Raw genomic sequence first — 27,137 nt, 5'->3', positions numbered from 1 at the left:
TTTCAATTTTTCCATTCTTTTTCTTCTTATTTTTATTTTTATGCATTTATTAATTTTTTTCCTTTCATTTATATTATTTTGTTTTTTTTCTTTATATTTTTTCAGTTTTTTTTCATTCTATTTTTCCTTCATTTTTGTATTTATTATTTTCTCCTTCTATTTTTTTTCTTTTTTCACACATATGAGATTTTTTTCTTTCTTTTTTTCTTCTTCTATTTTTTCTTTTTTTTTTTTTCAAAATTTTCTACCAATTTTTTCATTCATTTTTTTTCTTTACATTTTTCTATTAATTTTCTTCTTCTTTTCATTCTTATTTATTCATCTATTTTTTTTTCATTCATCATTTTTTTGTTTCATTTTTGTACTTATTCTTTTCTCATTCCATTTTTTTTTTCATTTTTTTCACACATATTTTAACATTACACAGTTATTTTACTATTTTTTTTATTATTGTAATTTTGTTTATAGTTTTTTCCACTATATGTAAAAAAAATTCAAATCAATTTTTTCAGCATTTTCTTTTTACTGTAACACTTATAGGAATACCAAAATTTGGAAAGAAAACTAATAAAAATATGAAAACGTGAATGGGTAACTGGTTACCTTCATGTTCTTTGTGTGTATATTTCTGGGGGTAACTGGTTACCTTCACATTCTAATGTGTGTATATTTATGGTTTCTTTATGGTAACTGGTTACATATGTTACTAAAATCATAGTTACTTCTTCTTCCTATTTTAATGAAGTGTTCTTCCACTTTTTCTTTCAAATTTGATGTTTCTTTTCATATTTAATATGAGTAACTTGTCACCCCTCTTAGGTAACTGGTTATCTCTCCTGGTGCATGTTATTTAATCTAGCTCTAAGATTTTTTTTTATATAACTGTCAAAGATCAATAAAGTAACTGGTTACCTTACCCAGAATTTGAAAAAAAAACGTACAATCTAAAAAAAACATGTTTATAATAAATAAAAATTAATTTTAAAAACAATTCATATTACAAAAAAAATTTTGTAAAACAACCAAAGAAAAATTTAATATAAAATTAGTAATATAAAAAAAAAAAAAAAGCTAAAAAAATAATAATCAAATTTCAAACATACCCTTCCAAATTAATAAAACTTGATTAAGAGTAAAACTATGGCATAAATCAACTTTTATACAAAAATATGGGAAAATAAACCCATAAAAGTGAAAAGTATTAAAAAAAGCCATAGATTAACTTTTTTTGAAAAAAAGCCATATTTTTGCACACTCTAATAAAAAACCCATATAAAATGTAATTTCCTCTTGAAATAATAAATATGATTTTTGCCTCTTGAACTATTACCATTACCAATTCGTGTCCCCTCGAATTTTAAAATTTTAAAATTAAACATTTTTTTAATATTAAAGAAAAAGGAAAAAAACCATTAAACTAAAAAAAATCAATTGAAATTAAAAAAAAAATGATTGGCTTAGGTGTTGGGCATGCGTCAGAGTGAGCTCGAAGTTGGCTCGGTAGCGACATCGTTGATAGGCTGAGCTCATGCAGGTTCTCCGACGATGTTTTACTTTGGTGTTGCCTATGTTGTCCTTCTGAATCTCTCCCTTGCCCTGCCCACCTCATATCTCTCCTCTCTCTCTCTCTCATTTGTTGAGTGTCCTAAGGTATTTGGAAGGTGCAAAAGTGTGAGAAAAAGAATAGAAAATCTGAGTTTTTTTGTTATGTTGTTAATATCATATTGAAATGTGTATGAATTTGAGAGATTGAAATTTTGATTTGTATATGTTGTGATAATTTTTTTTAGTTGAGCTTTTATTGTAATAAATTGATGAGTGTTGTTGAGATTGTTTGGTTGGTGCAAAAGTGAGGGAAAGTGAAAGAAAGTAAGAAAAAATGAAAGAAAATAAGAGAAAATTTTAATATAGTTTTGTTTTTATCTATTTGATTTTTTTTTTTAATTTTGTATGATTTAATTTAATATTTTTAGTTTAATGTTTTTTATCTTTTCTTTTTAATATTCAAAATATTGTTTAAATTTTAAATTTTTGAATTCGAGGGGCATGATTTGGTAGTCGTAATAATTCGGAGAGTAAAATCCTATTTATTCTTTTAAATTATACATGTGGCAATGCCACATCAATACTCCAGTGTCGCCACATCACCATTCTGTTAGCAAAATTAGACGAAAATCTCACATTTCAGTAACATGAATAGTTCAGGAAAATTTTTTAACAAGCTGAAAAATTTAGGGGACACGATTTGATAGTAGTAATAGTTCTGGATGAAAATCATAATAAACCTACATTTTAAATTAATACCCACTTTCAAACATTGAGAACTATGCTTGCTGCATATTGAAATGAGAGTTCTAAAAGATGGGTAAAAATGAAAGGTGTTTGCTTAAAATGGTACCAAATCTAATTTGCTCTATTTATTTTACATGTTTACTTTAATTTTATTTTTTTTTCCAAAAAAGAAAATACTTGAAAAATAATAATATTAAAAATGTGTTAGTAATGAAATTATTCAGAATTTATAATTTTGTCACACTTATTTATATATATATTTAAAATGTTATCAGTGAAATTATTCAGAATTTAAAATTCTCACATATTACACATAATAATTAGATGCAACATTTAACTTTCAAATAATTTTGAATTAAAATTATATTTTAATTTTATTATAATTTACAATAATAATAAAATATTTTATTATAGATAAGAGTAGAAATAGAAACAAATTTACAAAACTAATAAATTTGAATTTTTTTGTTGGAAAGTCCCTATTTTAATTATAACTTTTGGAGGATTCTATAGTACGGACTTCAAAAAGAGCCCCACCAATGGGATTCTTTTGTGTTTCTGACCCGTGAATAGTTTTTTGCACGATTTTTTTATAACCGTGTATATTGTAGTTATTTAGAGCATCCTGCAAATTTTCAGAAAATTCTAAATAATTTACAATGCCGAAAACTATGTTCAAATATGTTTTTGACGAGCATAAAAAAATTAGTCACGCGTGCAACAACCTGTTTTTAAACTAGTTTTCGGTATTATAAATTATTTTGAATTTTCTAAAAATTTGGAAGAAGCTCTAAATAACTACAATATACACGATCATAAACAAAAATTATGTCAAAAACTGTTTACGAGCCGGGAACACAAAAGAGTCCCATTGGTAGGGTTCTTTTTGAAACCCATACCGTAGAAATTTCCATAACTTTTATACGGCTGCTATTTTTTTTTTCAAATATACGATTTTTATTACAAAAATATAATATAATAATTTATAAATAAAAATATAATTTTTAATTGTATAATTTTATTTTATATAAAAAAGTATTAATTTTTTTAAATTATTTTACAAATTTTAAAAGAAAAATAATTAGTAAATGGATATTCAACAAGCCCCTTTTTGAATGGGGACGTGGACGAGGACGACAAGGCAGGGGTGGAGGTAGTGATGCACACGGGGCGAGGAATTTGCAGGGAGTGCTCTCCCCGTCTCCGTCCCCATTTATAATTTTAATCCTCGTCCCCGCCCCATTCTCACTTATTCTCCGTCGGGGACGAGGTGGGGAATCCCTACTGGAACCCATTTATTTAAAAAAATCAGTTTTAGATAAAAAAAAAAAATTAAATAAAAATAGTAAATTATATGTAAATTAAAATATTGCACAACATTTATGATTTAAAATACTAAACATGATCCCAAATAAAATTTAAAATATTAAAAAAATTACTAATATACTACAATAACACATAAAGAAAAATATAAAATATTATAAAAATATATAATAATTTAAACAGGGCTCCGTCGAGGCTGGGGTGTCATCCCCGCCCCCGCCCTATTTAACATCCAAAGATTGAAAATTATCCCCGTCCCCGTCCCTGACTCGTTCCCCATTTAAACAGGGATTCCTCGCTTCATTAAGGACGAGTCCCCACAGGGCACCGTCCCTACAAAGAAAATGTGCATCCCTAGGTGGAGGAGTGGTCCTCACCCTGCCCCATTTACATCTCTAGTAGGGAGTGCCACTCATACTCGCACCTCCAACCCAATATGGGAACAGAAATTGCCTTTGTCCTAGTCTAAACATGCCTTCCAAATAACATGTGATTTTTATTCATAAACTTCTTTAATTGAAATTTTGTATATAAATATTGTTATATTCTTCACCACAGAATAATTATATAAACGTAAATGGGCACACTGTAATTATATAACATATACTGAAAAGAGATATTAGCGATTGCACCATATTTTTATATTTTATATATATAGAGAGAATAATTTTACGGTGCTGGTATATACCTTTTGTGTTTTTGGTGCAATTTTTTTTTATAATCATGTATATTATAGTTATTTAGAACATCCTAACAATTTTCAAAAAATTTTGAATAATTTAAAGTGTCGAAAACTAGTTTTAAACATGTTATTTTCTACGCACATGAAAAAAATTAGTCACGTGTACAACAACCTGTTTGAACTAGTTTTCAGCATAAAAAATTATTCGGAATGTTCTGAAAATCTGTTAGATGCTCTAAATAAATACAATAAATATGATCATTCAAAAAATTCGCACAAAAAACGGTTCAGAAACACATAAAATATCCATGGATACTTTCAAAGTATGCACCGTGTATATATATATATATATATATGTATAGAAATAGTCTAAGAAAACAAGCTGGTTCATAAATTCAACCGTTCACCTCTTTCTCTCTATGTGGTGAAGCATTGCTTTGACCATTCCTAATCAAATTGTCATTTTTGGAACTGTAATCGTCAAGATAGTTTTGATAAGCATACGAAACAAAGCCCCAAATAGCCAAAACCAAAGCCATAGCCTTGATCCCATCCATCTTTTCATGGAAGAAAAACACAGCCATAACAGGGACAATAGGCGAACCAAAAACACTGATGACATTGGAGAACAGAGAAGAGATCTCTAGTATTAAACCCATTATCCCAATGAAGAAAACTTGCCATGCTATGGCTATCCATGATAATGTCATTACATAAGAAACTTTCCCAAGTTCAAACTCATTCATTTCTTCTTTCAATGTTGACCACTCACTGCTTGCAAAAAGTCCCACAAGAATTGCAACGGTTGCCACAAGTGATTGAAACACTACGACATCCATGACCACTGAAAAGCTCTCCTTTTTAAGAACTTTGTTCATGAAAAACTCTGTCAAGGAGAGAACCAAACCATACCCTGCAGAGGCACCCACAGTGCAAACAAACCCAAGTGCATACTTCCCTTTTGAGACTTTAGAGGATTCTTCAGAATCGGGTTCGAAAACGAGCAGGACAGAAGAGATGGTGAGAAGCACTAGGGAGTTGATTATGTAAGGAGTGAACTTCTGTGAATTGATAAAGAAGGAGAAGAAAGCATTGAAGGCCAATTGGGATGCACATATGATTGAGTAGGTTGATACTGGAAGGTACATAAGACCAACAGAGTAAAGATAGCAATCTGCTGCTACAATTAGGCCAAGAACCAAGTAAACTGAGATGACAATTAAGGTAGGTGGCTTTTTTGATTGGATAGAATTAGTGGCAGTACTAGTAGTGATGTTATTTGTTTTGGTTTTGGCTTTGTACCTTTTTGTTGTGATGAAATAGTAAGGAAGAAGAATTGGAAAGCCTGCTAGCTGAACTAGTGTTGCCATCCATTTACTCTGTCCACCTCTTTCATAATACAATCTCCCTAATAAGGTTGCTACTGCCTGGCCAGAGAGAACAAAGAATGAAAAGACCCCAATTCGAACCCAAAGTGTAAATTTTCTGGTTTGAGGACTGGTTGGCTGGTTGGATTCATTTGCAAAGCCTCGAGAATCTCCTTCCTTAGCTTCCTGAGCTGGTGAAGATAACAAATGCACCACCATATACATCAGTAAGTACTTCTTTAGTAAGAATTCTAGGACTATAATTCCTTCATTTATGAATCTTTGAATTATATTTATGAAAAGAATTCATTTGAGTTTTTAGTACAAAACCTTTAGAAAAGAGGTCACTTAGTAATCATTTTGCATGAAAAGAGATCACTTGGTTTAGTAGTATTATATAATTATATAAACCAAACAATACTTACCCCTGATGCTGAGTTGAACTTCTTCTTCCATGTCAAAAGATGAACAAACCTCACAAATAATGGTCTTATAAATTGTATCAGGTAATAGGTACTACTATGGATGTAGACGGCATGAAATATTATCAATATATCATTATTATCATTGAACTGTTAGAAGGAATCAAATAGAATCATGCAAGAGCTGGCCAAAAACAATGATCACCCCCATTTTGTTATCTTGTTATTTAATATGATTGACAATTCAATAGTTGGAAATGGTAGTTGAAGATAAGCACTAGTATATACTGAGCGACTACAATGCATCTACTTTTTTGACAACACTAGTACATCATTATTTTATTTTTGGCAGTTAGATATAATTCAAAAAAAATTTATATGACAATATACATTATAGTTATTTAGAATATCTCGCAAATTTTTAAAAAATTATGAATAATTTACGAAGCCGAAAACATGATTCAAACTGTCAAATTTTACACGCGCACACAAAAAACAGGCACGCGTGCAATAGACAGTTTAAACCCTGTTTTTCGTACCATAATTTATTCAGAATTTCTTGAAAATTTGTAGGATGTTCTAGTAGCTACAATGTACACCGTCATATAAATTTTGTGAGGATTATATATATCCAGAGGCCAAAAATAGAAAAATAATCCACTAATATTGTCAAATCAAAAATGTGAATGCCTTATAGTCATTTCCTTTATATGAGTTTAGATAACGTTATGTACCAAAAATTACATAATACACTTTTTATATCCCAAAATTTTCTATTTTACGATCGTGCGGAATTTCTTGAAAATTTGTAAGATGTTCTAGTAGTTACAATGTACACCGTCATATAAATTTTATGAGTATAAATTTTGTGAGGATTATATATATCCAGATGCCAAAAATAGAAAAATAATCACTAATATTGTCAAAAATGTGAATGCCTTATAGTCATTTCCTTTATATGAGTTTAGATAACGTTATGTACCAAAAATTACATAATACACTTTTTATATCCCAAAATTTTATTTTTTACGATCGTGCGGAATTTTTTTCATTTTTTTCATAATATTTTTTAGTTTATTTGTACGGTGCCATCAAAGCTTTCCACTCTTGTATATATCAATCACGGGGAGGATCTTGGAGCTTCCCTTCGAGCACTCCATTGACGTTGTTGTTACCGAGAGTACTGGATGTTCCTTTAGTCTTGAAATAGAGACAAATAATTCTCTCTGTGTATATTCTCCCTCTCTCTATCATATATATATATATACTAGTTAAAATGAGTCGACAAAATATTTGGCAAGCGCCGCCTTAGCAAATGAAGGACATTAACTTGAAAAACTTGTCAAGTAAGATAATAGATTCTAACAACATATTTAATTAATGAAAAATAATCTTTGACCCTAATAAAAAAAAAGCAAATTTTAACCTGATAATTTGGAGTGAAACCAATTGAAAAAAAAAAAAAACAAACAAACAAAGAGGCAGTATATCACAACTGAAACGTCAAAGAAGATCGTTGTATAAAACACGAATGCCTTGAACATCATTCCAATTCAGACCTTTGGTTTCTCCCATGGGCAAAATGGGGTACATGATAGCATCAGTATCCGAGCTATGCATGAGCCCAAGAGTGTGACCGATTTCGTGCAAAGCAGACGAGACAAGGTCAAAAGAATAAGGAGCCTCCCCCACCACCCAATTCTCATCTGCATCCAAATGCAAAACCCCTATCGTCGGCTGAAAACTGTGGCCTAGGGTTCCGCCAGGCCCATCAAAGGGAACCCCGTCTCCGTGGTCTCCACTATGGAAGCTCACTTTAATATCAGCCACTTCGAATGGGGCTTGAATGAACCTGAAGTGAGTGTTGTAGCTCCAAATAGAGAAGGCCCGCTGAATTGCGTTTTGCGCCAACGACGTCGTACCGTCAGGGAACCCGAATGACAGAGTGAATTTGGACGGCAGCCACCTCGGAGCTCCTGGGAAGAAAGTGTAAAGCAGGCCGTACTCGTGGGCCTGGGCCCATTTCATGCCTTCAAGCATTCGAGTTTTGTTGTTATTACTTGTGATATCTGGCATAGCGCAACGGGGTTGCATCATCTTAAAAATCATTTTTTGGTCTAGAATCCCTGTGGGTTCGAGTTTGTAATTTATCTGGTATGTTCTGATGGCCGATTCCAGAGCATCATCAAAATGATTATTGTGATGATGATCGTGATCTTGGTGACTGTGAATATGATCACGATGACGATGACGATGGTGATTGTGATTGTGATTTTGTTGGTGCTGATGATGTTCTAAGTAGCCAAAGCGCTGTAGATAATGCTTGACATCGCCAATGCCATGAACCTTGTCGCCTTTTTTAGCTCCTTCCACGTCTTTTAGGAAGGAAAAAGGAGAAGCCATTGAAGAAGAAGTTATCAAAATTAACGTGAAAATTAATGAGAAAAGAAGAAATAACTTGATGAAAGACATAATTTTTATGAAGAAAGAAGAGATTATTCCGCAGATAAATTAATGAGAACGGTATATATTGTTATGATATTTTCTTCTTCTATATACTTGGAAGGAGAGTACGTAATCTAATAATTATATTTAAATCATTGAATTATTTTTGAAATAGTTAGTTATATATTAAAAAAAATCTGTATTTTCTCATATTTTTTCGCATTTCTTTAATTTTCATTTAAAAATTTATGACAAAAAATAAAAAATATTTAAATTTGAATTCTAATTTGATTAGATATTTAATTATGATGAATATTTAATTAAATTATAAAAATTTGATTGGATTACATTTACAATTTGATTTGATTAGAGAAAATAGTGCACGTAAAGAAAATAGTGCAGAGAAGTTATAGCTTTCTTATATGATTCTCATAAAGTTTCAATTTTGCTAGGGATTAGTGGTTTTTTTTTAATAAGGATATCGGAATATAAAAATATTATTTATATATTTTAATAAATAATATTAAAAAACCCTTACGTATCTCAATTGAGGTTTCAAATTTTGGTTTCGGTACTTTATATTATATATTTTATAGGCGCTTAGATTAATGATAATTAGGAATTCAAGTTATACATAATATAAAAATATTATTTATATAGAAGATACTTTTGTATGAAATATTTTAATAAATAAATAAGACTAATAATTGAATATCAAGATCTATTAATCTACACACTTATTATCGTGTAGTGCGGTTATTTATCTTCAAGGAGTTGTTACGTGTTTGATATATGGTGTGCTAATTTTCTAATAATTATAATAAAAATTCATCTTATATAAATTGATATTTAATTAATTTATATTGATTTGAATTTAAATAAGATATTTATTGATAACTAATTTTTTAATAATAGTATTATTTTTTTGTTTTGATATTTCTATTTCTTTCTTTCTTTGAAATTTAAATCAAATTGCCATTGCTTTCATACATAGTTTATATATAACCCAAAAAATATTTAATAAACAAAATAAATATATATATATATAAATATCATTAATCGACCATAACCATATTTTATATCAAACATTATATATATATGTATATATATACGAGCAACGTGTAGTATGCACGTTTGCTTAGTTTTATTTATTAAATTTATTAATTATTTTTATTAAATTTATATTAATGTCATATAAATTTTAAATAAATATCATATTTTAATTAAATAATTTATTTATTTTTGTTTAAGTTTAAGTTTATGTTTGCTTTAATTTTAGAGTAATAACAAGAAATTATATATTATATGTTTAATATAATATTAAATATTATACGTTGATTTTAAATTTAAGTTTCTTGCTAGTTTTTTTTTTAAATTTGTTGTTAATTGACAGTAGATTATATTATATTTTTAATATAATATTATTCTAATAAGTGAGTTTAAGTTTAAATAAAATTTATTTAAGTTATAAAATGTATGATTTTATTATTTTTAAATAATTATCATTGTAAAATATCTTTAAAATATATTTTTTTAATTATTTATTATTTTAAAATAATTATCATTGTAAAATATCCGAAAAATATCATATTTTAATTTGTTTAATTATTTACTATTTTTAAATAATTATCATTGTAAAATATCTAAAAAATATCCTATTTTAATTTTTTAAATTATTTATTTTATTTTATTTAAGTTTAAGTGTTTACAAACTACCGTTAAATATAAGAATATTCTGTTAAATATAAGAATATTCTGTTAAAATTAACATTAAAAAAATAAAAAACCGTTAAAACCAAGAATTTCCGTTATCTACACACTTATTATATAGAAGAGATATATATATATATATAAATATATATATCCCCGATTCCAAACCACATATATTGTTTGCGAAATAACTTCCGCTCCTTCAATCTATTATATCCCAATTGTTTTATTGAAAAAGTGCTGGGTCAAGTACACTTATGTGTACTATTCTGACAGCAACTTAATAGGGTGAATACTTACTTTTTATTTTAATATACAATTTTTACTCATGACAACCGGTTGGATTTTTTTATAATAAAAAAGTTAGTTAAATAGGGATATAAATGTCTTTCTATACCATGTATATCTTTCCATATAAAAATAGCTATCTGCACATTATTTACAAATGTTAGCACAATGATTAAATAAAAAGTACACAACTTTTACTATAGGATGCACATTTATATTTTAATATTTTTTCATTGCTAGAACTTATGGCCTTCAACATTTATATTAATTTTTTTGACATAAAGATGATTATCTACTATTCATTTATCTTTTTTAATTTTTGGAAATACATGGTGAAATTATTTTCTTAATAATGAGATTTTGATTGTAAACTTGTTATTTTAAGTTTTAAAATTCTAGGTATTTAAAATTCAATGTTCCAAATTATATAGGAATTGGGGTTATTTTAAAAAAAAAAAAATAGTTTATATTGTATGCAATATATTTATATTAAATTTGACAATGTATCATATTAAATAATTGAGTAAATAACACAACATTCAACATGTTAGTGAATATAATTTTCCTTAGTTATATTTATTGCAATTCAATATAAAATGTTATTACATTGAATTACCTTATTTTGCTTGTAGTTAAATAATTGGCATCCACGCAACTCATTACAGGTGACCGAGGGAATCGTTGGGGTGATTACCCAAGATCTGGACTCGTTTCGATTCACCGAGATAGGGGTTCGGTCTGGAGTGCTGAGCTGGACTCAATCGGATTGTCTCACGCATTAGTGTGACTAACATTGCCTCGGCGCTCTTTCGGGTGCACCAACATCCACGCAACTCATTACGGGTGACCGAGGGAATCGTTGGGGTGATTACCCAAGATATGGACTCGTTTCAATTCACCGAGATAGGGGTTTGGTTAGGAGTGTTGAGCTGGACTCAATCGGATTGTCTCACGCATTAGTGTGACTAACATTGTCTCGACGCTCTTTTGGGTGGACCGGCATCCACGCAACTCATTACGGGTGACCGAGGGACTCGTTGGGGTGATTACCCAACATCTGGACTCGTTTTGATTCACCGAGTCAGGGGTTCCGTTAGGAGTGCCGAGCTGGACTCAATCGAATTGTCTCACGCATTAGTGTGACTAACATCATCTCGGTGCTCTTTCGGATGCACCGACTGCAACACAACTCATTACGGGTGACCGAGGGACTCGTTGGGGTGATTACCCAACATCTGGACTCGTTTCGATTCACCGAGTCAGGGGTTCGGTTAGGAGTGTCGAGCTAGAATCGATCGGATTGTCTCACGCATTAGTGTGACTAACATCGTCTCGGTGCTCTTTCGGATGCACCGGCTGGAACGCAGCTCATTACGGGTGACCGAGGGACTCGTTGGGGTGATTACCCAACATCTGGACTCGTTTCGACTCACCGAGTCAGGGGTTCCGTTAGGAGTGCCGAGCTGGACTCAATCGGATTGTCTCACGCATTAGTGTGACTAACATCGTGTCGGCGCTCTTTCGAGTGCACCGGCATCCACGCAACTCATTACGGGTGACCGAGGGAATCATTGGGGTGATTACCCAACATCTGGACTCGTTTCGATTCACCGAGTGAGTGGTTCGGTTAGGAGTGCCAAGCTGGACTCGCTCGGATTGTCTCACGCATTAGTGTGACTAACATCGTCTCGGTGCTCTTTCGGATGCACCGGCTGGAACGCAGCTCATTACGGGTGACCGAGGGACTCGTTGGGGTGATTACCCAACATCTGGAGTCGTTTCGATTCACCGAGACAGGGGTTCAGTCTGGAGTGCCGAGCTGGACTCAATCGGATTGTCTCACGCATTAGTGTGACTAACATTGTCTCGATGCTCTTTCGGGTGCACCGGCATCCACGCAACTCATTACGGGTGACCGAGGGAATCGTTGGGGCGATTACCCAAGATCTGGACTCGTTTCGATTCACCGAGTCAGGGGTTTGGTTAGGAGTGCCGAGCTGGACTCGATCGGATTGTCTCACGCATTAGTGTGACTAACATCGTCTCGGTGCTCTTTCGGATGCACCGGCTGGAACGCAACTCATTACGGGTGACCGAGGGACTCGTTGGGGTGATTACCCAACATCTGGACTCGTTTCGATTCATCGAGTCAGGGGTTCGGTTAGGAGTGCCGAGCTGGACTCAATCGGATTGCCTCACGCATTAGTGTGACTAACATCGTGTCGGCGCTCTTTCGGGTGCACCGGCATCCACGCAACTCATTACGGGTGACCGAGGGAATTGTTGGGGTGATTACCCAACATCTGGACTCATTTCGATTCACCGAGTGAGGGGTTCGGTTAGGAGTGCCAAGCTGGACTCGCTCGAATTGTCTCACACATTAGTGTGATTAAGATCGTCTCGGTGCTCTTTCGGATGCACCGGCTGGAATGCAGCTCATTACGGGTGACCGAGGGACTCATTGGGGTGATTACCCAACATCTGGACTCGTTTCGATTCACCAAGTCAGGGGTTCGGTTAGGAGTGCCGAGCTGGACTCGCTCGGATTGCCTCACGCATTAGTGTGACTAACATCGTCTCGGTGCTCTTTCGGATGCACCGGCTGGAACACAACTCATTACGGGTGACCAAGGGACTCGTTGGGGTGATTACCCAAGATCTGGACTCGTTTCGATTCACCGAGACAGGGGTTCAAGAGTAGTATAAATGTATTTCCATATAAAAGTAGTATGTTGAAATTGTTAGTATACATACAATGTAATAGCCAAATGCACATTATTTACAAAATTTAGCACAAAGATTTAATAAAAGTTACACAGTTGTTGCTCTAGGATTCACATTTATATATATTTTTTTTTTTTCTAGAACTCATGGCCTTCAACTTATATATTAATTCTTTTGACTTGAAAGATGACTAACAACTATTTATTTAGCTTTTTATAATTTTTGAAATACATGGTTAAATTATTTTCTTAATAATGAGATTTTGATTGTAAGCTTGTTATTTAAAATTTAAAATTTAAAATTCTAGTTATTTAAAATACAATGTTTAAAACACAAACTTGTCACGCATTAGTGTAGACTATGTTATCCATACATTTAAGCCCATTTTATGCCTTAATTTTTGCAAACTACATCGTGAGTATGTGGGTTATATTTTAAAAATTGTTTTTAATAACATTTTGCAAGCTTGTCACGAGCAAGCCCAATTCGATTCCTATTTTTGTTGTCAATGAGTCTTGGTTAAGACTTTGATGCTTAGAACCCCAAAGGTTCCTAAAGCCTTGATCAAAAGTAATTGAACCAAATTTTAAACTTGGGTTGTACCCAGGAGAAGGTGGGCGCAGAGCTTGGCTTGAGGAATAATGGAAATGGTAACCGGCTCTCTCTCTAGCAATACCAATGTTGAATTGAAGCCATACCCCTACTCCCTAGTCTATAACTGTCAAATTAGTGACAGTTGCACAGTCTTTTGCGCAGGCCACTCCCCAGCCATAGATTACATAAATGGTCACGATGAAAAGTATATAAAAGCACCATAACCATTGGATCAATTAAATTTGTATTGGACGACTAAGATTGTAAAAACAGAACATGTTTTATTGTTGTACAAGGCGGGACGGAATCGTGGCCCATATAAATATATATATATATATTTGAATTAACTTACATATGAGTAATGAGATGAGTTTTGAATATAGTTCTTCCGTGTCCTATTAAAAACTCGTAATGAAACTTGTAGAAAAACAATTCACAACCATAGCATTAATCTTATCCATTTATATATATAAATATATATATGGAAATTCTTCAATAAGGGCTTCACTTTAAGTCTTACTGGTAGGGCTCTCAGTATTTACAACCCGTGAACAGTTTTCGTCGCGATTTTTTTTATGACCGTGTATATTATAGTTATTTAGAGCATCCTGCAAATTTTCAAAAAATTCTGAATAGTTTATAGTACCGAAAACTAGGCTCAAACATGTTGTTGCACGTGTGACTAATTTTTTTTATGTGCGTGGAAACAACATGTTTGAACCTAGTTTTCGGTACTGTAAACTATTCAGAATTTTCTGAAAATTTGCAGAATGCTCTAAATAGCTACAATATACACAGTCATAAAAAAAAGCCACACCGAAAACTGTTCACGAGTCAAGAAACACTAAGATCCCTACTAGTAGGGCTTAAAGTGAAACCCTTATAGAAAAATTGTCCTATATATATATTTGTATAAAATAATTATACTTCATTATCAACATATTGGTGAGCTTGAAAGAGTATATGGTTGTGTGTGGGTTTTTTTTTTTTTGAGTTCTCTAACAAGTGGGTAGGGTATGTACGGCTATGTTATCTTGTGGCTGCATGAGCTAGAAGTGCTAGTGGTTTGGTGTCTTACGCCATGAGTTCTTTGAATAGAAATATTGTATGTTGCTTAATAGATGAGCATGCTATAGCTTTGAAGTCGCGTGAATTCAAAATTTTGTTGATTATATATATAAATATATATAATATGAAAGTCATGAGCTGTAGAATTATTTTTTTGTCTTTTTCTTTGATGAGATATATATTATTATTATTATTATTTATTTGTATATAACATTGTAGAATGGATGTTAGTAAGATAGTATATGATATTTATCCTATGTGTATTTTTAATTTATGTTAATATGTATTTCATTACAAATATTGTTTCATAAATGATCTAAATATGTACCCTAAAAAATGTTGTTTTGATGTTGTTTTTTAATTTATGTTCGTTGAGGCAATGTACAACACACACAAATTTATATATATCAAGATGATTAGATTTGACATATAAAAACTTCATTTCAATTAGTCATGCATGAACATAGAGTTATTGTCTTTCGACAACTCCATAAAATTTAAGCATGAACACTTCTAATACACTTGGCATCACACCATCTTGAAAATATGGGGAAGCCATGATTGAGAGCTAAACTCGTGTATATGTTTGATCTATGTAATATTAGTAGACAATGGTCCACACAACACAAGAAAGCACACAAAGTAAGCTCAAAATGGAATAATATATTGTTGCATCTTAAAGAACACAATTATGAAAATTTATAAACTAAATAATTGTTAATTGTAACTAGTAGATTTATATATAGTTATTTTCATGTTGTTTTTTAGTTGTTTAAGTTTATATATAGTTGTCATGTTGTTGTGTTAATGTCTAATTATTGTTTACTTGTTTTTAGATATTTTGATTTTTTTTAAAAAAAACATGTTAGTATGCAATGTGTTGACTTCTAGTTGTTGTCCAATTGTTGTTTATTAGTTGTTTTTTAATGTGTTAGTATGTAGTGAGTTAATGATTTGTTGTTTTCCAATTATTTTTTTTTAGTTTATTTCAGATATATGTTTAGTTGTTTTGATAAATATTTTGAGTTTATTTTTGACACATTTAAAAATGCAAAGAAAATTGTTTTGAGGTTGTTTTTTTTGTTTGTTGTTTTTTAGTTTATTTTGAGTTAATGCAATGAATTGATGTCTAATTGCTTTTTCAACACTATATTGTTGTGAGGTTGTTGTTGTGTTGCATTTAAGTTGCTTTTTTGATATTGTATTGCACTGTGTTGCTTTTTTAAAATGTAAGAATGATTTTTTTAATGTTGTTTTTGTGTTATTTTTTGGGGTTTTTTTGTAACTGTAATGGGTATGGGTTGCACTGTGTTATTGTGAGGTTGTTGTCGTGTTACTTTCTTGTTTTTTTAACGTTATATTTTTGTGGGTTGATGTTTAGTGTAAATCGTATCTTTGTAATTTTGAAACATTAAAATCGTATTTTTGAAAACTTGAGTTACTAAAAATATAAAAAAAAAATGAAGGATCGTAAAAATGTAAAAAAATTTATAAAAAGTTGGTATTTATGATTAAGTTAGTAAAAATGTAAAAAAAAAATAAAAGATTGTAAAAATGTAAAAAAAAATTTATAAAAAGTGGGTATTTATGATTGAGTTAGTAAAAATATAAAAAAAAAATAAAAGACCATCAAAATGTAAAAAAATTATAAAAAATCGAAGTACTTCATTTTATGTACTTGGGCATCTAATTATTAACACTCATCCGATCAATTTAATCCTTGATCACACGGTTGTACTTAGTACCATTTAGTTGTACTTTCATCAAAAATTCACTAATTTGATTTATGATTGGACCAACCGGCCAAGGTTAAAACATTTAGAAACCAAGTTGATATGTTGAATAGAAAAAAAGGATAATGCACTGCCCCAAAAACAAACACTAGTCCCTACAAAACAATTATTTAAGCCTAACTAGACCCACTATGACAATGACTACACTAAATAGAGATTTTGAGCCTCTTCTTTTTTACAAGTACATATAGAAAACAAGCCAGTTCATAAATTCAATCATTGATCTCTTTCTCTCTCTCTCTCAGGTGAAGAAGCACTCCTTTGTCCATTCCTAATAATCAAAGTGTCATTCTCATAACTGTGTTTGTCAAGATAGTACTGATAAGCATATGAAACAAAGCACCAAATAGCCAAAACCGTAGCCATGGCCTTGATCCCATCCATCTTTTCATGGAAGAAAAATGCAGCCATAACTGGGACAATAGTCAAACCCAAAACACTTGTGACATTGGAGAAGAGGGCAGAGAGCTCTAGTATTAGTAATCCAATGGTGTAAACTTCCCATGCTATGGCTGTTCATGATAATATATCATGACATATGAAACTTTCCCAAGCTCAAAGTCGTCCATTTCTTTTTCCAAAGTCGCCCACTCACTGCTTGCAAAAAGTCTCACAAGAATTACAACAGTTGCCACAAGTGATTGAAACACTATGTATGACATCCACGATCACTGAAAAACTATCATTCTTAAGAACTTTGTTCATGAGAAACTGAGTTAAGGAGAAAACCAATCCATACCCTGCAGAGCCACCCACACAGTGCAGACAAACCCAGTTGCATACTTCCCTTTTGAGGCTTTCGAAAACTAGCAGAACAGAAGAGATGGTGCGGAGTGTAACGTGCCGGCCTTGATGGCACGTTACAAGCTAGGATGGCACTCGGTCAGATGCGCACGCGAAGGTGCAGGCTGGTGAGCATGCTGATGCCTAGTTTGTACGGCAGTGGCATTTTCGTAAATATCTTCAATATTGCCCGGAAATGGACGGGACTTGGTAGGTTCCATATTGAAGGGTCAATGAACGCAATGGTATGATCGGATTTGGGAGATTCGGAGAATTGGCAAGCTGGAAGCCAAATATGTCTCCCAAGCGAAAATCATATATGTTCCTGGTAGAAGGCTAAAAGCTCATAAGGCTCTTTGTAGGGGGAGCACCTGGTGTCAGCTCTCCACCACCCCCTGGCGCAGGTGCGTCAAGTGAGCTACTACTAGTTGGGAGGACTAGTAGGGCGGGCATATGAGGACCACGAGGGGACTCATATGTCTCCATGAGTAGGAGTACTCATGGACATTACCGGGCCGCCCCGGTAGTGCGTCGAAGTGTGCTGCCAGAGGTTTAAGGGTACGGTTCCCTTGGCTTGCCGGGATGCCGCTTGCATGGAACGTGGCCCAAACCTTCGAGAGATGTCGTGGTGCACCATGGCCACGAATCTCGACACGAGATGGCACGGGAAGTCATTCGTGGGACTTGTTAGCATGCAAGCATTGGAGGGTGCACTATGCTTGAGTAGGACAGAGGTCCAGTGTATGCTACTAGTTTGGCAGCCAGTCTCGAGGGCCTGCCAACATGCATGATGGTATGGTGCCTTGAGGATTGGACCATGGACGTATGGGAGTCCTTGGTCTGTGACGTGAGCTAATCGGATATTATCGAATGGGGCATGATGAGAGGTGTTGGCATGTCAGCTTGGTGTTGGCTCTTGGCCACACATGCTACCTTGACTTGCGAATGTCTGGGTGAGCATCGGTGTTGGGATTTGCCTTGCCATAGTGAGAACCTATGGATAGTGTAAGTGTCTTGGCTAGATAGCCTTGATGCATGATTGCACTCATAGATGCTTGAGAGCATGACTCAGCGAGAGTTGTTCAAGAGACGGAAGTGTGCAGAGGCACACGGTCGCGCGAAAAATGTGCCCATTGTTATTCGAATGGCTGGAAGGCTGACCTTGGCTCAGAGGAGTCAAGGTGCCGCACGGGCATTTCCGCTGTCAAAATGTCAGCCCGTGACAGTTGGTATCAGAGCCAGGTTCATCTCAAGTTGGGGTGAACCTGGTTGGCCCATCCTAGAAAGGATGTAGGCGTGCAGAAGGACCAGAAAGGTCTGGATGCTTGGACAGATGTCGTTGAGCCTTTTAGTCACCTAGAAAGGATCAGTAGGCTGAGACGGGATGAGACTCGGTTGCTCTTCTTCGTGGGAATACTGGACATCCTAGAGAGGGGACAAGTTATGGCTGCTTCGAATCAAAGTTCAGAGATGCTAGAAAGACAACAACCACGTGCAATTGTGGAGAGGTGCTACAAAAGAGTTGGAACTCATTGACATGAGACAAGGTTTGATCGAGAGGTCAAGGTTTTATGCTTGGTTCACTAGTTCAGGTTTGCCTGAGTGACAGTGTAAGTCGCGTGGAGCGCTGTTGTTGAAAAGGGAACTTGTACGCAAGAGTGAGTGAGCATAATAGTGGCCGTCAGACGCTTGTCAGTCACGACAGAAGTCGAGAGTGGACAGCTTTGGGGAGCTAGATAAAGTTGAGCATGGAATGCTTCAGTTGCTACTTGTGTGCCAAATGGCATCACAGGGAGACCAAGGTGGTCGTGGCCGCGATCGTCAGAGGGAAGTCGTACTTGGAAGTGTTTGCATGTTTACTTGTTCTAGTCCGGAGGGGAGACGCCGAGACAATTGAGTGGGACGTGTTGGCTCACAGAGATGTTAGCTTGTGTGAGCAACACTAGAGCATTGTAAGATATTCTATGTTGTGGAATATATGCATCAAAGGCCAGCAGGGCCGAGTAGACCGCGCGCAGTGGTCAGAATAGTACTAGGGTTTCGAGAGCGCTGGAGAGCCGCGTCAAGGAAACTTAGAACTACAAGAAGGCTTAAGGAGGCAGAGATGGTGCTTGAGTTTAAATGTGGGCCGGAGGGCCTTGCTATTGGGACTTAGTGACCATAGAAGCCGAGAGAAGCTGCCCGGAGGGGCGAGATGCTAGTATAGAGCAGATGGATAGCTATGTGGACAGTGCGTGCATAAGGGAATCAACAGTGGTGCTACACGAAGTAGTTGACTCGAGAGTCACATCCTACGGGGGGCACTTCTAGATTTGTTGTGTGCATGAAGACTTGGGGCGGTCAGACGTTCTTGCGTGTGGGCAAGTTGTCGAGGACGCCAACAGTTGAAGTGGGGGAGAGACCTTCACGGTTCAAACATCCAAATAGCAGACCGATGTTCCATTACAAAAGCATCGAGATGAGTTATCATGGAGATCGTTAGTTGTTCAGAATGTAAAATCAAGGAGACTCAGAGACAAAGACAGAGCCAGTTACCTAGAGTGAAAGTCGTCAGGACTCAGGTACTAAGGTAACATCAGTGCAACGTTTGCCTAAGGTGAAAGTCAACAAGACTCAGGTACTAAGGTAACGTAGATATGTCGAGGGGCGAAGAGTCAGAATGGTCAAGACATTAGTTCAACATCATCTTCAAAAGTGATAAATGGAACGAGGGACCGCACGAGAAAAGCGGTTAGCTTGCGAGCTATACCTTGAGAGGTACACCTCGAGAAAAGAAGTTATTCCCAAGTTGAAGTGGGGGAGCCCACTAATTCATATGTTCGAAGGGTCAGGGTACTTGTTCAGTTTTGGTGTGTGAATCTAGAGAGAAACACAACAACAGATGGGTTGTACAGTGCGAAGACATGCATGACTGATGCGAGTAGGTCAGGTGACCAATTGAAACTGCAGATAGACAATATGCATGGGCGTAGGCTGAGACCAAGATTGGGCAGGTTTTGCAGCATGTTATGGGACATGCTTAGTGTTTTATGGGGACACGTGTTTATGGGAACACAAGACGAATGATTCAGAGAACATATGCCGAAGGGAGATAGCGGATTGGGACAACTTCAGACCTCAAGAGTGAGGTAAAGTGCAGTCAAGTTGATCAAGATTCAACAGGCCGTCTAGAGTTAGGCAAGGTTGAATTGAGGGCAGAACTTGAGGCACGATGCTGAGAGTCAGCATGAGCACGAGCCAGAAGGAAGTGTAGTGGTTTCGAATGATGTCAGATCATTGACCATGTTGTAGAAGCTCAGAGGAGCAGTGATGCTTATGGTCAGAAGTGGCCATTTTGCATCAAGCCATGGGTATGCAGTAAGGCTGGAGGGCCAAAAGTCTGGGAGAATACTTCGCGAAGTCTGTGTGCAAGGATGCACTAGATACTGCATAAGGCTATAGTTGGCATGTGTGCCACGTTGAAGAGAGACATGCCTTCAATGGAAGGATGTTTCGTAGGTGCCGTTGGGAACGGTTGGTTTGCGAACCTCACCTTGAGGGGTGCACCTTAATTTCGTCCTTGTCAATAAGAGAGTAGGCATTGGAAAATTGGCGGGAAAGCAACAATTAAAAAGATGTGTTGGCTTTGGGGTCAGTGTTCCAAGGGCTGCTTGGTTGACTGGAGGGACATCGTGATGGACTCGGAGGAGTTCATGTATGCAAGGAGTATTCGAGTGCAGCGGCACTACTTCATGGGAGCATTCTGAATAGCGAAGGTGGCATGGGGTCGTGATCGAGTCCAAGGGTGGACGTGGGAGATCATCACCAAGTTGGTGGTTCTACAGTGGTAGAGGGACTAGTGCAGACTCAAGATTCAGAAGAAGCATGGAGTGAGCTTAGGAGTCGAGGCAGGAAGATTGGCCAGCGGTCTGTCGATGAGGGCATCGACAATTGAAGTGTGGGAGAGTGTAACGTGCCGGCCTTGATGGCACGTTACAAGCTAGGATGGCACTCGGTCAGATGCGCACGCGAAGGTGCAGGCTGGTGAGCATGCTGATGCCTAGTTTGTACGGCAGTGGCATTTTCGTAAATATCTTCAATATTGCCCGGAAATGGACGGGACTTGGTAGGTTCCATATTGAAGGGTCAATGAACGCAATGGTATGATCGGATTTGGGAGATTCGGAGAATTGGCAAGCTGGAAGCCAAATATGTCTCCCAAGCGAAAATCATATATGTTCCTGGTAGAAGGCTAAAAGCTCATAAGGCTCTTTGTAGGGGGAGCACCTGGTGTCAGCTCTCCACCACCCCCTGGCGCAGGTGCGTCAGGTGAGCTACTACTAGTTGGGAGGACTAGTAGGGCGGGCATATGAGGACCACGAGGGGACTCATATGTCTCCATGAGTAGGAGTACTCATGGACATTACCGGGCCGCCCCGGTAGTGCGTCGAAGTGTGCTGCCAGAGGTTTAAGGGTACGGTTCCCTTGGCTTGCCGGGATGCCGCTTGCATGGAACGTGGCCCAAACCTTCGAGAGATGTCGTGGTGCACCATGGCCACGAATCTCGACACGAGATGGCACGGGAAGTCATTCGTGGGACTTGTTAGCATGCAAGCATTGGAGGGTGCACTATGCTTGAGTAGGACAGAGGTCCAGTGTATGCTACTAGTTTGGCAGCCAGTCTCGAGGGCCTGCCAACATGCATGATGGTATGGTGCCTTGAGGATTGGACCATGGACGTATGGGAGTCCTTGGTCTGTGACGTGAGCTAATCGGATATTATCGAATGGGGCATGATGAGAGGTGTTGGCACGTCAGCTTGGTGTTGGCTCTTGGCCACACATGCTACCTTGACTTGCGAATGTCTGGGTGAGCATCGGTGTTGGGATTTGCCTTGCCATAGTGAGAACCTATGGATAGTGTGAGTGTCTTGGCTAGATAGCCTTGATGAATGATTGCACTCATAGATGCTTGAGAGCATGACTCAGCGAGAGTTGTTCAAGAGACGGAAGTGTGCAGAGGCACACGGTCGCGCGAAAAATGTGCCCATTGTTATTCGAATGGCTGGAAGGCTGACCTTGGCTCAGAGGAGTCAAGGTGCCGCACGGGCATTTCCGCTGTCAAAATGTCAGCCCGTGACACGGAGCACTACGGATTTGATTATCTGGATCTCATTTATTTAAGTCTATATCATGCTCTCTGTAAATATATATTCAAAACAATATACATATATAGCAGAAATCATAAAATCATATAAGTATGTGAATATTAAAGAGACACGTAAATATAATAATAAAATCATTAGAGTACCTACAAAATGCGTAGCGAAACAATGACTACACCATTTTGAAGAAATTCAAACCGTTTTGAAATAAAAACATTAGAGAGTGGGCGGCTAGTTATAGAATATTATGAGTGAATTTTTATCTTGTCAAATTCACTACCTTATTAATCCCTCATGACTCCACTATAGATTCGGAATTGCATTCTTCAATTCATAGAACGTTTTACATCAAATGTAAATATGTTAGTCATTGTTATAATCATAACCGTCATTCAATCATCTATAGATGATCTACTAATGAGACGAGTACAAATTACCGTTTTACCCCTCATTGCCATTTTATCCTTAACTCCCATTAAGTTTCTTGTAAATGATATTTCCGTAAACTTAATTACAGAAATGAGTACTCTATCATTTAGCACTTTAACCAATTTCACTTCTTAAACAGAAGCTATAGATGTCATGTCTATGATAAATACTCTCACTCAATTATACTACCAAATCTCCAATATGTAAGTATGAGCTAGTCCGTAGAATAAGCTGGTAACGAACAAATCAAAAGACTTAATTAATACAATTAGCAGAATATTAATCACTCAGAATTAAGATTGAATTGACTTATGGTCAATGTTGTGATATGACCAGTCCAATATAACAAAATACATTCGATCTTATTTACTTGGTCAATGTCCTGGATAGAACTCACACCAGATGTGTAAGTAGATCTTATCGTAGATTACTCAATCAATTAAAATCCAGTGTACTGATTTAATCTTAAGACAAAATATTTTTGAATATATAATTACAATTATAATCCACTGTGACCAAGTCACTATAATTGTAATTATAAATATGTTCAGAATTTTATAAATGTTTGTATTAATAATAATTAAACAGGTAATAAAATGCAATTTGATTAAACATAAATGAATTACATAAAAAAATGTGGTTTTATAAAAGTATCATGTAAGGAGTGAACTTATGTGAGTTGAGAAAGAAAGAGAAGAAAGCATTGAAGGCTAATTGGGATGCTAATATGATTGACTATGTTGATAGTGGAAGGTACATCAGTCCAACAGAGTAGAGATAGCAATTTGCTGCTATGATTAGGCCAAGAACGAAGTAAATTGAGGCAACAAGTAAAATAGATGGTTTTTTTTATTTGATAGAATGAGTGACAGAAGTAGTAGTGTTGTGAGTTTTGGTTTAGGTTTTACACTTTTTTGTTGGGAAGAAGGATTGGAAAGCCTGCTTGCTGAACAAGTGATCTCATCCATTTGCTCTTTCCACCTCTTTCATAATACAATCTCCCTAATAAGGTTGCTACTGCCTGGGCACAGAGAACAAGAAATGAATAAATTCCAATTCGAATCCAAAGAGCAAGTTTTCTGGTTTGAGGACTAATTGGCTGGTTTGATTCATATGCATAGCCATGAGAATATCCTTCCTTAGCTTCCTAAGCTGGTGAATATAACAAATACACCAGCATATATATAAATATATCAGTAGGCACTTTTCTTTAGTAATTATATAATTATTTTAACCAAACACCACTTACCCCTAATGCTGAGTTGAACTTCTTCCATGTCAAAAGATGAGAGAGAGAGAGAGCGCTATATAGGCCCTGGTTGGTTGGGCTTTTAAAAGCTACTTTTGGGCTTCTGAAGCTCTAAAAATACTTCTGCTGTTGGTTGAGTAACTACTGAGTTTTAGCTTTTACCTTTAAAAAATTCTTTTAATAGAAGTCAGTTTTAGCAACTTTTTCAAGAAAAACTTCCTAAAAAACTAAAAGCAGAAATTGAAGCTCAGCCAAACAGGATCATATTCCTTTATTGTATAAGTACTACTGTTATTGAACCATTAGAAAGAAAAATCTTATAGAATCATGCAAGAGCCACCCAAAAACAATGAGTACCCCATTTTTTTTTCTTTAACTATTATTGAACCATTAGAAAGAAAAATCTTATAGAATCATGCAAGAGCCACCCAAAAACAATGAGTACCCCATTTTTTTTTCTTTAAGTTATTGATTATCCAAAAAAATGGCAGTTGGAGAAAGCATTATAATATATATATATATATGAAAAATTTCTCAATGTTTACTACTCATAAATAAGTACTAACAATTATATATATATAACATATATTAGTTTTTATATTTAGTTAACTTTGATCTAAATCTCACAACTAGAAAAATACCATTTTAAGGTAAAATTTTGGTAGTACCTTGATAAAACATGCAATTTGGGTCCATTGGTTTTAAAATAAAATTGGTTTAAGGATTCTAATATTATTTATATTTTTTTAAAATTAAATTAATATGCCAATATTTCTAAATTACTTATTGAGTGAAATAGTCCAATACCTTATAAACTCACTCTTATTCTCATGTATTCCGTCCATGATTTTTGTGCTCTCCATTATGTCTATTTTTCCCTTATACATGTCTAATACGACACTAAACACAATATAGTATTGAATTTATTTAAATCATATTCAATACATTCCAATATAGTAGAGAAATTATGAGAACAAAAAATCTTTCAAGTGAACCAACAAGCTTTTGCCATGTGTGTTATTATGAATTTTTCCTGCCAATACCCCTATATATATCCTTTCAATATATAAATATATATATATATATATCATTTTTAAATGTTTATGTTTCATGTTGGGACATATAATCAATCGCAAATAGAAACCAAGAGTGTCCTAGATGACTAAAGACAAAGTCAATAGTACATAAATTACTTACTATAGTATTTGCTACTATACTATAAGTACAATAATTGATCAACTATTACTTTCCAACCATTTGTTTTTTACTTTTTTTTTTATTTTCTCTGATCACTTCAATGTGTAGGGCTACAAAATTGTGACCAATTTGGCAGTATTTGTTTTGTTTGAAACTTTATGATTCCCAATCCCATGTGATATTAATAGGGACATTTTTTTTTTGAGCAAATTAGTAGGGACATATTTGATAAATAAGAATGCAACCAATTTAAAAATAATCTTCCACATTTGGCATACATGCATACATAATCTTACTATTAATAGACACATAAATATTTCAACCATGATATGTTATGTGGGAAATATTTTAAGGATTTTAGATGAAAATAAAAAGATTTTACTTATAATGATGTTATCACACAATCTTTTTGACAACCCTATTTATATAGACTTTCTCATTTCTCATTTTTAATTGTTATATAAAAAGAAGGTCTAGGTTTTGACAAAGATTTAAGTTTAATAATAAGACATCTACATCGCCTATTTACCACAATAATTGCCATTGTTTTAATAATAATAATAATAATAATAATAATAATAATAATAAATAATTGTCTTGGAACATTCAATTCCAACCTAGGGTTAGTCATTTAATTACAAATGATTCTTTGTATTAGGTGGTAATTTATAATAAATGTTTCAATTAATTGTTCTTTCATTTTAAGCCCCAAAAAAAGGCATTGGCAATATAAAAATATGTGAATATATACATGCATTTTTTAAAATATATATATGTATTTTTAGTTAAAATAATCAAAATATATAACTATACATCTTCTAATTTAATTTAACTTATGATAATTCAATTTCAATAAGTATATTTAAATTAATAATGATAAAATTAGCAAAATTATAAATGAAAAGAAATGCCAATAACAATCTCACAGAAAATAGGAAATTATTAATATCATTATTAAATCTCATAAATATTTATGTGGGATTTAACTTTTTATTTTTATTACTTACATTTTTCTTTTTCTTTTTTTGAGAAAAAAATTAAGTAAACAAAGATGATGATATACATAATTTATTCGTATTTTTCATCCCGTAAGTAAGTAATCGTGCCATCATGTCCCTTTATCATATAAAAAATTGTGGGATTATACTTATTTTGGACTATGTGTTTTGTCTCATAATTTATTTGGGCCCTGTGTTTTGATAAAATATTTTTTAGATCATATGTTTTGTAAAATAATTAAAATAGAACCATAAACTCAATTTTGATAAAAAAAAATGAATATAATAACACAATTTTTAAGCAGAATAATTTTATTTTTGTTCTGAATTATTAGTTTGGTAATTATTTATGATTATAGTTGAGAAAATATTGACAAAATCAGGTTTAGGGTTCTATTTTAACCATTTTACAAAACATAAAGTTCAAAAAGTAATTTATCAAAATACAGGGTTCAAACTGGTAATGAAACAAAACACAGAACTCAAAAAAATATATACTCAAATATCATATATTTTGTCCCTAAAGCTCCTTTTTTTTTTTTTTTTTAAAATAGTCACTACAACTCTTTCAAATAAATCAAAATCATTAATTATGAGGTGTGAGAACTCAAGCATGAGAGGAAAGTAACA

At 34.3% G+C, this 27,137-nt stretch overlaps 2 protein-coding genes and 1 pseudogene across 2 annotated transcripts; all 3 read right to left on the bottom strand.

Annotated features, from left to right (window-relative positions):
• Positions 1–4,589: 4,589 nt before the first annotated feature.
• On the bottom strand, positions 4,590–6,267 carry LOC133800978 (probable purine permease 10). Its single transcript, XM_062239099.1, has 2 exons — positions 6,090–6,267; positions 4,590–5,855 (listed from the first exon to the last, which is right to left on the bottom strand). Exons 1-2 carry the CDS (start codon positions 6,118–6,120, stop codon positions 4,693–4,695), a joined length of 1,194 nt encoding a protein of 397 aa, XP_062095083.1. The 5' UTR covers positions 6,121–6,267; the 3' UTR covers positions 4,590–4,692.
• Positions 6,268–7,387: 1,120 nt separating this feature from the next.
• Positions 7,388–8,489, bottom strand: LOC133799374 (metalloendoproteinase 1-like). The gene has a single exon (XM_062237397.1). The coding sequence runs from the start codon at positions 8,487–8,489 to the stop codon at positions 7,590–7,592; it is 900 nt and encodes a 299-aa protein (XP_062093381.1). The 3' UTR covers positions 7,388–7,589.
• An 8,435-nt stretch (positions 8,490–16,924) lies between these two features.
• Positions 16,925–26,053, bottom strand: LOC133799373 (purine permease 21-like; annotated as a pseudogene).
• Positions 26,054–27,137: the final 1,084 nt, after the last annotated feature.

The sequence above is a fragment of the Humulus lupulus genome, chromosome 9 (genome assembly GCF_963169125.1).
Source record: "Humulus lupulus chromosome 9, drHumLupu1.1, whole genome shotgun sequence".
In the NCBI taxonomy this organism is placed as follows: Eukaryota; Viridiplantae; Streptophyta; class Magnoliopsida; order Rosales; family Cannabaceae; genus Humulus; species Humulus lupulus.
This window is presented reverse-complemented; position numbering and strand designations above follow the sequence as displayed.

What these genes read in the sequence shown, in the direction of transcription:
- LOC133800978 (XM_062239099.1), bottom strand. Translation starts at nt 6,120, where the DNA reads ATGGAAGAAGAAGTTCAACTCAGCATCAGGG. An exon ending in AGTTCAACTCAGCATCAGGG is followed by an intron (nt 5,856 to 6,089) that starts GTAAGTATTGTT and finishes TATCTTCACCAG; the next exon opens with CTCAGGAAGCTAAGGAAGGA.
- LOC133799374 (XM_062237397.1), bottom strand. Translation starts at nt 8,489, where the DNA reads ATGGCTTCTCCTTTTTCCTTCCTAAAAGACGTGGAAGGAGCTAAAAAA.